Source organism: Lissotriton vulgaris, chromosome 9, assembly GCF_964263255.1.
Source record: "Lissotriton vulgaris chromosome 9, aLisVul1.2, whole genome shotgun sequence".
Classification (NCBI taxonomy): Eukaryota; Metazoa; Chordata; class Amphibia; order Caudata; family Salamandridae; genus Lissotriton; species Lissotriton vulgaris.
Window position 1 is genome coordinate 1123573700 of NC_141697.1, and position 12409 is coordinate 1123586108.

The 12409-nt window shown below is 46.0% G+C and overlaps 1 protein-coding gene across 2 annotated transcripts in view; it reads right to left on the reverse strand.

Annotated features, from left to right (window-relative positions):
- CACNA2D3 (calcium voltage-gated channel auxiliary subunit alpha2delta 3) overlaps positions 1 to 12409 on the reverse strand; it is a 2559454-nt gene that overhangs the window by 802907 nt on the left and 1744138 nt on the right. For both annotated transcript variants that reach the window (XM_086939135.1, XM_086939136.1), the window contains exon 18: positions 8204 to 8287. In XM_086939135.1, coding sequence (XP_086795261.1) covers positions 8204 to 8287 — 84 coding nt within the window. The remainder of the gene's footprint in view (positions 1 to 8203; positions 8288 to 12409) is intronic.

Below are 12409 nucleotides of genomic sequence, written 5' to 3' on the forward strand. Positions count from 1 at the left end.
CCAGAAGCCTTCCCATCTGGGAGGCTATTAAGGGCATCCAGGATTTCTTCCCATGTAGGAGTAAGATCTAATAGTTCGCTATCTCCTAGGCTCAATTTGCTTAATTCTATCTCGCTGAGGTATTTAGAGATCTCTCTGTCTAAAACGTCGGCTGTGCAACAGATTTATTCCTTGTATAGCCTAGCAAAAAACTCCTGAAACTCATGCCGAATACCGCTAAGATCCGTAACCTCTGTTTCTGAAGCAAGTCTGATTTTGTGGATTTCACTAGAGGTAGTTTGTTGTCTTGTCATGACAGCTAAATGATGTCCAATGCTGTCACTACACTCGTACGTCTTCTCCCTTGCTGCTGCCCACTTAGTCGCAATTTTGTCCATAAACACCGCCCCTATTTCTGCCCGAACCAAAATTGCTTCTTGTTGAATTGGTTGACAATCTAGCCCTGCGTGTATTGTTTGGGTTAGCTTTATTTCAGTTTTTCTTAATTTTTCTTGGAGATCTTTGATCTGGGTTTTTTCCGCTCTGTTTTTTTGTACAGAAAACCTAAGGGTCTCGCCTCTGATCCCTGCCTTTAGGGTATCCCAGACTGTCATATGGGAAGCGGAGCCAATGTTTATCTCTAGGAACACCTGCATCCATCCTTGCATGTGATTTATATAGCTAGGGTCATATAATAAAGCTTTTTCAAAACTCCATCTGGAAGCCTCTCTGGGTTGCCCAACCTCCCTTATGGTAAGAATAATAGGGTTATGGTCGGACATAAAGCGGGGTGCGATATCTATAGTGAAGCTGTGGGCCAGTGATGCAGAAATGAAAAAATAGTCTAATCTAACCAGTACTTGGTGCGGGGCTGAGTAAAAAGTGTATCCAGAGAGTGATGGGTCGTTGCTCCCCCAGCCACCTATCAGGCCGTGAGTTTGAATGAGGTAAGTTAAAGCTTGAAAGACTTGGGGTTTCCTTCCTTTGTATCTCCAAGTTGTGTTGGCATCCCAGTTGCTAGGTAAATGTATGTTAAAGTCTCCGCATAGGACTATTGGGGTGGGCCAATGTACTAACTCACTAGAAACTTGGTTAATGACCCCGGGGTCATCAGCGTTACTACAATATAGTGAGCAGAGAGTGAAAGAGATGTTATTAGGAAGTTGAATCTGGATAAGACCCACCTTCCTAGTGAATCTGATTTGGTTCGTGGATTGCTGATAGCAAATTTTCTATCAGTTAAGATTCCTACGCCCTTTGTCTTAGCTCCTTGCTTAGTAGCACCCACTACTTTAAACCCTAATGTATTTAGTAAGCAGCAAGAAAGCCCCATGGTTCACCGACGAACTCAAGAGCTCCAAGAAGAACTGCCAAGCCCTCGAGAGAACCTGGCGCAGAGACCCAACACCGGACAACATGACTGCCCTCAAGCTCGCCACCTGAAAACACCACCAACTCATCCACGCAACCAAGAAAACTGCATTCAAGGAATGACTGGACAACAACGCACACAATAGCAAGGAACTCTTCAACATCGTTAAAGAGCTCTCCAACCCCAACGCCGGAAACAACAACATCACCCCTTCGCAAGACCTCTGCAACTCCCTCGCCTCCTACTTCCACAACAAGATCGCGGACATACACGACAGCTTCAGCACTCAACCGACGCACGCCACGACCGAACCACCGCCCCCCACCACCACCCTCCGCCCCTGGACCCAGATCAGCACCGAAGACACCGTCCGCACGATGAACTCCATCCACTCCGGATCTCCGACCGACCCCTGCCCTCACCACGTCTTCAACAAGGCCGATGCTGTCATCGCACCCCACCTTCGGGACATCATCAACACCTCCTTCGACACCGCTACCTTCCCGGAGAGCTGGAAGCACGCCGAACTCAGCGCTCTACTAAAGAAGCCATCAGCCAACTCCACCGACCTCAAGAACTACCGCCCCATCTCGCTGCTCCCGTTCCCTGCAAAAGTCATCGAGAAGACCGTTAACAAGCAGCTGGCCGCCTTCCTCGAGACGAACGGATCCCTCGACCTCTCGCAGTCTGGCTTCCGAGCCAACCACAGCACCGAGACCGCCCTGATCGCAGCCACCGATGACATCCGAGCACTGCTTGACAACAGAGAAACAGCAGCCCTCATCCTCCTAGACCTCTCCGCGGCCTTCGACACTGTCTGCCACCGTACACTAGTGCAGCAACTCAGCAACGTCGGAATCCAGGAGAAGGCACTGGAGTGGATCATCTCCTTCCTCGCCGGAAGGACACAGAGAGTTTGCCTCCCCCCGTTCAGATCTGAAGCCATCGAAGTCATCTGCGGCGTTCCTCAAGGCTCCTCGCTCAGTCCAACCCTCTTCAACGTCTACATGAGCCCCCTCGCAGACATCGCACGCCAGCACAACCTCAACATCATCTCCTACGCCGACGACACCCAGCTGGTCCTCTCCCTCACCAACGACCCCGCCACCGCCAGAGCCAACCTTCACGAAGGGATGAAAGAGGTAGCCGAATGGATGAAGAACAGTCGCCTGAAACTGAACTCGGACAAGACGGAAGTCCTCATCCTGGGATCCTCACCCTTTGCCTGGGACGACTACTGGTGGCCCCCCGCCCTAGGCAGCGCACCCAAACCAACAGACCACGCACGCAACCTAGGCTTCATCCTGGACTCCTCCCTCTCCATGACCAGACAAGACAACGCCATCTCCTCGTCGTGCTTCAACATCCTGCGCATTCTACGTAAGATCTTCCGGTGGATCCCCACCGAGACCAGGAAGACGGTCACCCAGGCCCTCGTCACCAGCCATCTGGACTACGGCAACTCCCTCTACGCAGGAACCACCGCCAAACTCCAGAAGAGACTTCAGCGGATCCAGAACGCCTCAGCACGACTCATCCTGGACATCCCCCGTCGCAGCCACATCTCCGAACACCTGAGAGACCTGCACTGGCTCCTGGTCAACAAGAGAATCACCTTCCGTCTCCTCACCCACACTCATAAAGCCCTACACAACCAAGGACCAGGATACCTCAACAGCCGCCTCAACTTCTACGCTCCCAAACGCCAGCTTTGATCGACCGGCCACGCCCTCGCCGCCGTCCCCCGCATCCTAAGAGCCACCACAGGGGGACGGTCCTTCTCTTACCTCGCCGCCAAGACATGGAACTCCCTCCCGACCCACCTCCGCCTGACCCAGGACCACCTCGCCTTCAGGAAGCAGCTCAAGACCTGGCTGTTCGAGCAGTAGCGGATCCCCATCCCCGAGCACCTTGAGACCCTCTGGGTGAGTAGTGCGCTATATAAATGCTTTGATTGATTGATTGATTGATTATTTCTGACTGTTCTACATGAGTTTCCTGTAGGCATATGATGTTTCCCCCAAGTGTTCGTAACCCCATCGCCACTTTTTGTCTCTTTGAGACGTCGTTCAAACCACAAACATTGACAGAGACGATACGTAATGGTTCTATCCTAGCCATCTAAAGGATATGGCAGCACCCATTTACATACCATAGAGAAAAAGAGACAGAACTAGTCAACAAAAATTTGATGTGTGTATGGTTAGTACCTGTATGTGTCTTTTGTGGCCTTACCCACCCTTCCCCCCGGGGCCCCCCCTCCACCCACCTACCCCCCCTTTGTGTGAGCAATCAGGCAAAGCCTGAGTGATGGTGATCAGTCATAATCCGCAACCCCCAACCACGCCAGGCGCCTAAGATAAATGTGATTGATAGAGGACCAAGTGATCAAGTATCTAGATTATAATCGTCCCCCCATTCCTTTCTTCCTTCTTCCCTCTTCCCCCCCTCCTTCCCTTCACCAGCTAAGTCATGATTTAAGAGATACTAGAGGGTAAGTGGGAAAAAAAAAAAACAAAGAGAGAGTAACCATTTATCTTTAAGTGATTTTTCCCCCCCACCCTTATCTCTCTATAAATTAGCAAATAGCATCATTTTTTTCCCCTCGTTTTCTTTTTTTTCAATTTGCTCCTGTATGTTCCTTCTTGAGTCTGATCTCTTCCAGGTACTCTTTGGCTTTAATCTCGGATGTAAAGACCTTGGTGGTGCCATGTAAAATGACCTTTAAGCCGGGTTCATAAGATACACCTAGTTGTTGAAAGGGAGAGACCAATTGCCGCAGATGCCATCGGCGCTCAACAGTCTGATGACAGAAATCCGGTTTTGAAAAAAAGGTAATTCCATGAGCCCCTTTTTTTGAGTTGGGGCGTGCCTTGTCATAAACCAGTTGTCTCAGGAGGAAGTTGCCAAAGTAAACAAGGAAGACCCGGGGCTGTCCTTCAGTCAAGTTACCATTTTTGTATTTTTTTTTAAAGAAAGGAAACCTGTGTGCTCGCTGTACTTCGTGGTCCCAGTCCCATTCAGTATTTTCTGGAAAAGAGTCTTGCAGTAGTTTGACAATAAACTGTCTAGGGTTATCCCCCTCCTTCCCTTCTGGAATCCCCAGCAGGCGCAGGTTATTCCGGCGTGGTCGGTTTTCATTTTCTTCGATTTTCGCCATTAAATCCATGAGGCAGGCAGAATTAGAGTTGGTGGCCTGTTTGGTTGCCGATGCTTCAGTTTCCAGGTGTTCCGTCCTGGCCTCGACCATGCCCACTCTCTCACTAATGTCTGTACAGGTCTTATTCAGTCGTCTGAGTCCGCCCTGTAGTTTTTTCTCTGCGTTTTTAGCTGCTCTGTTTTCACCTCTCACCTCCTCCTGAAAGTCTTTGATCGAGGCGAGAATGGCAGCAAGTGAGGGTTCTGATGTCTCGCTATCTTTCGCTTGCAGTCTTCTTGGGCTGCGTCCTTGCGGTATTGATTGCGATGTGGTCGGTTCCTCTTCTTCTAAATGGTATGACATCTGCGAGTCCGAGTAATCCCATTTAAGTTGACTCCTCCGTTTGATCTTACTTCTTGGTTTTTTAGGACGAACAATGGTACCAGTGTTATTGCGGGAAGCCTAGCTTTCCCCTTCACTGGAACTCTTAGTATTGCCTTCATCTTCCTCAGTCTCCTCTTCCCCTGATGAACTCGGAGTACTGTCTGATACCGAGTAAAAGGCCTCTTGACCAACTTCTGGGGTCCAAGGGGAGGCAAAGCCAGGTGGAACTTCCAGGTTTTTGATGGCAGCTTCCATCTTTGTGGGATAGTCCCCGGTATTCAGGTTCTCAAAATGAGTACATAAGGTATTGCCAGTGTTTTCTTCTTCAGGTTCTGGGTGTTCACTCTCGTTAGGAAGTGGGGTTAAAAGAGGATTAGGGGGCATAGAGGGGTGAAGTGTGTAATCATGCTCTTCAATTGAGGTAGGCCGTGGTAGAGAAGGTTCCGCTAAATGTTCAAGATTGCAGGTCGAGGTGGGGGTAACTTCTGGTCTGGGAGGAGCATTACTGAGTTCCATCTTAGTAATGGTTGCTTGATTGATATCGCCATTATCGCAATTCAATTGAGTCTTCAGCTTTATTAAAACATTGCAAATTCTTTCTGTTGTTTTTAGCGTTAGTAGCTTGATTCTTGGCCACTAGAAAGATTTTGGCTGGAGGGGGCTGCGCTGAAGTAGCATTAATGTCTTTATTGTCTTTAAGTTCTTTACTGCAGACCCCTGCCCCCGCCCCTGCCCCTGTAGGGCCCATGTTTTTTTTTGACCCAGTAACCCCACTGACCTGTCTAGACTTGATCTTGCCGGCATCTTCTCCCGCCGAGAGATCCTTTCCAATGGTGGGTGTCTTTGCCTTTAAGCTCTTTTTGCCACGAGAGCTCATTTTCTCCAAGGTGCTTTGCTGCTCCCAATTTTCAAAGAAAGTCAAGTAAGCTGCCCATACTGACGCTAGGCAGTAGAAGCTCCCAAAAAGCACTTCTTGTCTTTCCAGGCGATATCTCTTTATCCCGCTCGTAAAGTGCTCTCCAGACGTCTGTGCCGCGGGAGAAACAAACAGAAACCTCGATCCAGGAAGCTGAAGTGTTTTGTGATTCACCACCGGAGAAGCAAGCAGGACCGCAAGATAAATCTTATTTCGTGACACCAGCGCTTTGTTAAGTATCCCAAGCGCGGTTCCATTCAGACTCCACCGAGCGCTGTGCCGAGAGCTGTGCTGTCTCAACACTCGGTTTGCACGATGCTCTTGGGAGCCCAGCATCGCAGATTCAGGGCAGGTAGCCGATCACCTGTGATTTCGGTAGGTGGCGCGGCGTGGCGGCGGACGCGTACACAGGCTTACGCTGACACCATCTTGCTCCTCGAGCAGGCAGCCTTTGTCATTGAGATCCTAACACACTAAAGACAAAGTTGCAAACCCATCACTGGGCCTTGTAATTCTAGCCTCAGAACAATTGGTCTAAAGATCAAATTTCAGGAATTAATTTGTGAGCTAGATATTGAAGTTGTTAAGTCAAGACCACCGGCCTCATTTATGTTTCACAAAAATCATTGTTGCCACTTCAATGGTTACTCTGCATCATTTAGACATGGGGCAAACACAATATTTCGGATGTGGAGCATCAGATTGCTAATCCATTGAAGACCTATGACTATGCAGCTCATCTGTCACAGAGCTGCCCTACATTGTTATCTAGGACAGCAATAGATGGTAGAAGAGAAATGTATACTAAGACTTGTAATCTGGCAAGATGGGTTGGTGAGATAAAGATCTGGTCTGTGGGTCACAGGTTTGAAGCATGGTAGGGCCAGCTCAGCCTTTCACCCTTCAGAGGTTGAGAAACTGAGCACCACTAAAACATGCAATAGCAATGTCTGCTTTTGACAGCACTTCCCAACAGCAAATCATTTGTAAAAGCCCTGAATAACAATTTTTTTTACATTTACATTGTGATAAAGACTGCAGGCCCGACCAGTTTGCTCATTACAAATCTTGACATGCAGGAGGCAGAGATCTTAAGAGGTTCTGTTAAGTGCATGGTGTCTCACTGCACCCTCAACCCCCAGTGAAGTTTGCCAGATTTTACACTAGCTGAGGGCTGAGCTGGATCTGTATTGGTGGCAATAAATTGCCCATTGCTGTAATTTACCTTTCTCCTGCAATGGTTGAATGTGGTTAAACCTGTTGATTAAAACCTATATGTCTCTTCAAAGTGCTCATGTAGTTTCTTGGTGATATTCCTTGTTTTTGTTAGTATAATTATCTCTCCCTTCAACTTCCCAAAATTCTCTTCACACTAGGGGTGTGCAAAGAATTCCGTTTCCTGCTGGGGGAGTTTGTGGAGTTTTGCCCACTCTGCTCTCCACGCGGAGTTCAGCAAAACTCTGTGAAGTGACGTGGAGCAGAGTTTCTCTCTTGTGAGGCTCACAAACGTTAAGGTTGCAAGAACTCACAAGAAAAGAATCATGCTGGACCTCCTCCTAGGAAGATTTCTCAATGCGGGCAGTTTTTGCAAGTTTCTACTGCTTGCGCGAAGAAATCTGCTGCTCGAGTTGAGGAAACTGACTCTTGAGGAGGTGACCAACAGAAAGCAGCAATGCAATCTGGAGAGACGAGGAGTGCCCCTTGTGCTGAATTAACGGCACAGAACAAACTGCAGGCACTTAAAATCAGTGCAAGCAGTGCAATCTAATAAACTACGCCGCAGGCTGAACTCCGCGGAGCATGGCAGAGTTTTTGTGGCACTTTGCCGAGTTCGTCAGAGATGAACTCCACAAATTCCAACCAAGCCTACTTAACAAAGTCCTAGTCTTCATCTAAGGACAAAAATTATTCTCTATTTTTAGACTGGGCCTCTAGTGACAGTGACCAAAATAATAAATCCAAAGAAATAGTCACAGGCCTGTGGCATCACAGAATGTTAAGCCAATAATAAAAATAAATGTCAAGAAAACTACAGTGAATAAAGAACATAATGTTAGGGCAGAGAAAAGATGAATCACAAGACTGTTTGCTATGAACCAGGACACATTTCAGATTAAATGCAGGCGAAGATCGACCAGTAACTAGCTACAAGGTCAGATATGAAGTAGAGACGTACACCAAGAGTGTGGCAGACTCATGCATTTCCTGCATGCCTTCCAGCTCCCTTTGTCCTCCCTCATGTGATCTTTGCCAGAGTGAGTTCCTAGAGGTCTACCTTACGGCCTTCTCTCTGCACGTGTTTATCGGGCTTGTGGCTGCCTAACCTTATTAACGTAGGTAGGCCCTTTCGACTTTTAGATTTCTATCCATCCATCACCTTTTTTACGTCACAGCATATATTTCTAACACTCACCACATCATCTCTGTCTTCCCACTCCACTTCTGAAAGGTCAACGCTGCTATAGTTTGGTTTTCTTCGTTTCTTCCCCTCTTCATACTGTTGGTGGAAATAAATGATCAATAAATATATAAATATATATATATAAGTTATAAATAAAAATATAAAACAGAAGGAGGGAGTTTCAGGCGCAAGCTGTTCCGTGTCACAATTAGATTCTAACGAGAGCAACCTTCAAAAACCTATCACCCTCAGGCAACTCTCCAGAGCACAGTTCATTAAAAAGTGTTTTTTCTTTCAACATTTCAAAACCCTGTGATGACTAAAAGAGAGCTTCTATGCAAAACATTAAAGCGAAAACCATTTATAAACCGTGGAACGAGAAAATATATAAACACATTGAGAAAGGCTTATTTGTGTTTGCCATATTTTTATAGTTAGCTCGGCTACTTGAGAAGTTCTGCCTTCGACACATCTTTCATCACGACAGCCACCAAAACCGTTCCCTTTCAAAGTTCACGTTAAATCCTCCAACTTGGCAGCATCAGCAACACAGGAAGTTATTTCTCCTTTAATCTTATCAACTGTAAATTTACACTTTAAATAAGATTAGATGATCTTAGGAAATCGGTGTGCTGTTTGTTTAACTGAAAAGAACATTTTTTATTCTAAAAGACAATACCGGCAAAAGTAATTCAACAGTTAAATCATAGGCGTTTGCGTTTCACTGTAAGTTTCATTTTAGCTCCATAGCACACGGCTAGTATGTGTTCAGGCTGGTAATCATAACATGGGCGAATCTGCCCTCTACTGAATATTAGAAAGATCTGACTGAGACACGTTGGGTTACTGTCCTTTATTCAATAAGCCTTTTAAAAAATGTAATGCAGGAGAAAATTAATTAAAGCATCGTTTTAAAATACACCAATACCAGTTATCTTACATCAGACACAGTAGTACAGAGAAGAGGTAATTTATTGATCCACAGACCACCTCCCCACTTAACGTAATCACTCCAGATCCCAGACTTTGCCTGGCTTTTTAGCCATAGGGACCACTCTGCATAAAACCTTTAACCCAAAATCACCCTGGGAGGCAATATAAATCCACATGCATGTGTCTAGAAATTCTCACGAGCAGTTATCCAGTCCTTATCACCATCCTCCCCTGACGTTCATTCCCCCTCTCTAATTTTTTTCTTTCTTGTCCCCCTTCTTCTTCCACGTTATTTGTCGCCTCTTGGTCCTCATCCTCCCATAGACAATGTGTCTATTATCTTTTCACAACCTTTCTCTGCTTTCTCCACTCACCTGCCCTTTGTTGTACCCTTGTTCCTTCATCATGTAGGCCCACTCCCGTCCTTCTTTTCCTCCATTTCCCCTTCTCTTCATTTCCTTTCACAGAGGCCTCCCCATCTTTTCCTCTCCTTACCCAATCACCCCCTGCCCCCAGCCCTCATCCCTTTTTTCTGTTTCCCCTAGTCCTAACCCCTCCCCGGTCTTCGTCCATTTCTTGCCCCCTCAGACCTCATCTCTTCCTTTCACCCGTCAGCCTCCTCCTCCCCTCAGCACTCACCCTCCTCCCCTTACCCCTCAGATCTCACGCCTCCACACAGAATCTGCAGGAAAAGTTGCATTTGCCGCTGATGCAGCCTGGAGCCAAAGTCACAAGTCATGGTCTGGAAGCGTGTGTCCTTCTATTTGATAAAACAAGCTTAATAAGGGATATTTTATTAGGTACACATCTTCAGCTGTGGCCCTCTGTCTCCAAATCTGGCAGACTTGGGGGTCACTGCCATGGACCCAGCTCAAAAGCATGGTGGTAGGGGAGGGCCTCATCCCTCCATCATGACACGATGGCAGCACATGAGCAGGCACTCTCCCCCACCACCCAAAGCTGTGAACTTTCACATAGTGGATGCTACACTCACTCCAAATGACCCGTCTACAGAAACAAACCGCTCCCATGAAGCCATTGACCCAGTTCAACACCTTGGTGGTAGGGAGGGGATCATCGCTCCATCACGACATGATGGCAGCATATGAGAAGGCACTCTTCCCCACCCCCCAAACACAGATGTGAACTTTAACACAGTGGTTGCTACATTCACTCCAAATGACGCAGTCTACAGAAACATACAGCTCCCATGAAGCCAGAAACACACATATTTTACAAGAACTAATCACAGGCACCAAATGGTACCCTTAGGTTTTACACTATTAAGACACGAGGTTTCTTTAATTCTTCTAACTGGTATTGATTGACAAGCCTGTTTTCAATAGAAATCCATCCTCTGGAACTTATCACAAAACAACTAGAAAGTGCATGTTTATTTGTAAATTCTATCCGTAGCACATGGAGATTCTCTTCTGATGACCACAGAGTCTAATAGTTCCAATATTCCTTAGATTAAAGTGAAACACTGCTAATGTGATCACGCCTGGCTTTACCAACATTGTTTCTGCTAAATATTCTGAGTCTTATGTTTTCTGAAAGTGTTATGTTTTGCACAGTGGGTGTTTCATTAGCTGTCTAAGTTCCTGGGCATCATCAGAACCTCACCTGCCCATTTACCAACAAGACACCTCAGTTTTGAACAAAATATCTAGCCAAATGGAGAATGCTCTACTGGTTAATTAGTAAGGGATACCGCATTTATGTAAATGTCTAGGCATATTCCTTGCTACATCTGCATAATGGGCACAGAGCCCATTGTCCTTGTGTGCATTTAATTTCAGCAGTGTGATTTTTCATTGAGCATCTTGTTTCAGAAATCTGGGTTAACCCGGGAAGACGACAAGACTACAAAGAGATGAATTTCCACCAAATAAGAGTACTTCCTCTTAACTATATGAAGGAAGTGCTTCTGAATTTGGTGGAGATGTCCTCATATTTTTCTGTATCCTGAGGGCCCTTAAGTAAGTTGTCCATCAACCTGGGAAAAGGTGTGAAGAAATTTGCCTACTACTAAGGTGGATGGTGTATGTCCAAATGAGCAGAGCTTGCAAGATTTTGCGTATTTGCACTTGCAGTAATTGAAAGGGAGAAGCATGGAATCTGCTCTCACCAGGCCATGACAAGAAAGAAAGAACCCACTCATCACAGTCACTGCAGAAGACATTGTGCTCCGATAGATCAATGATGCATTCACCGGGAAACATCCTCAACAACGACTCTGGAACAACGAGTTCCGGAGTAACGAAAGCCGAACAACGACTTGCACGAACAACGACTTAGCCTGAACCACGCATGTGCGTGGTTCAGGCTAAGGCGTTCCAGTGTTCGTGCAAGTCGTTGTTCCGAGGAGCTTCAAAACAGGAACAGGTAAGAGGGGTTCATTTCTAGAGGTTTGGGGGATGTATTTGTATACAGAAAAAAAATAATATAAATGAGAGTGAGGGGCAATGGACTGATGAGGGGCGCCGACCTAAATACAAGGTGAAGGTAAATAAAAATCTAACTGCTGCTGTAAAACATAATTTAAGTGATTGTTTAAATAAATTCAATATTACGTTCGTTTTCAAATATTTTTAGAAGATTCGTCGCAGTAGATCTCTCACACAAGGTTCAGCTGCGTAAGCAGAAATTTTGGGATGGTGCTGCTGTTCTCTCCAATGACTTTAAGCAGATTTACGGACCATACTTTAAAAATTTTCTTTGAAAGGATTTTTAACAAGAACAATATTTAAGGAAAGGTTTGCTTCCAACATCCTTATCTGCTTCAAGATGATTAACACATTAAATGAACTCTGAACTGAAGGCAAACTTTCACATGGAGTATTACCGATCGCAGAACACAGATTATTTTTCATTTTAGAAGTGTTTGGTGTGTGTGTTTGCCTACACAGACTTTGGTGAATAAAGACATTTCTTCCTTACACCTGGCAAGGCTGCAGTAGCTTGACAACGCGCGCCTCTGGGAACTCTATCGAGGATTCTGTTAGTATGATTGATGTATTCTTTTGAGTGCGATGAGTGTAGTGGTTAAATATGGAGTTCGTGGTTCAGTAAGTCGTGGATTAATAGATAGTGGTTTGGCATAGGTCGTTGTTCAGCCTTCGTGTTTCAGACACTCGTGATCAAGTAGGTAGTTATTTAGTCATACAACCGCATTCACCTGACTTAAGGATTTCAGATTGTTTTTCAAGGTGGAAGTGAGTAAGAAAACGCACTTGCTTTGCCTTTGCCAAGCCCAAGAAGTTACGATCATTTGTCCTGGAG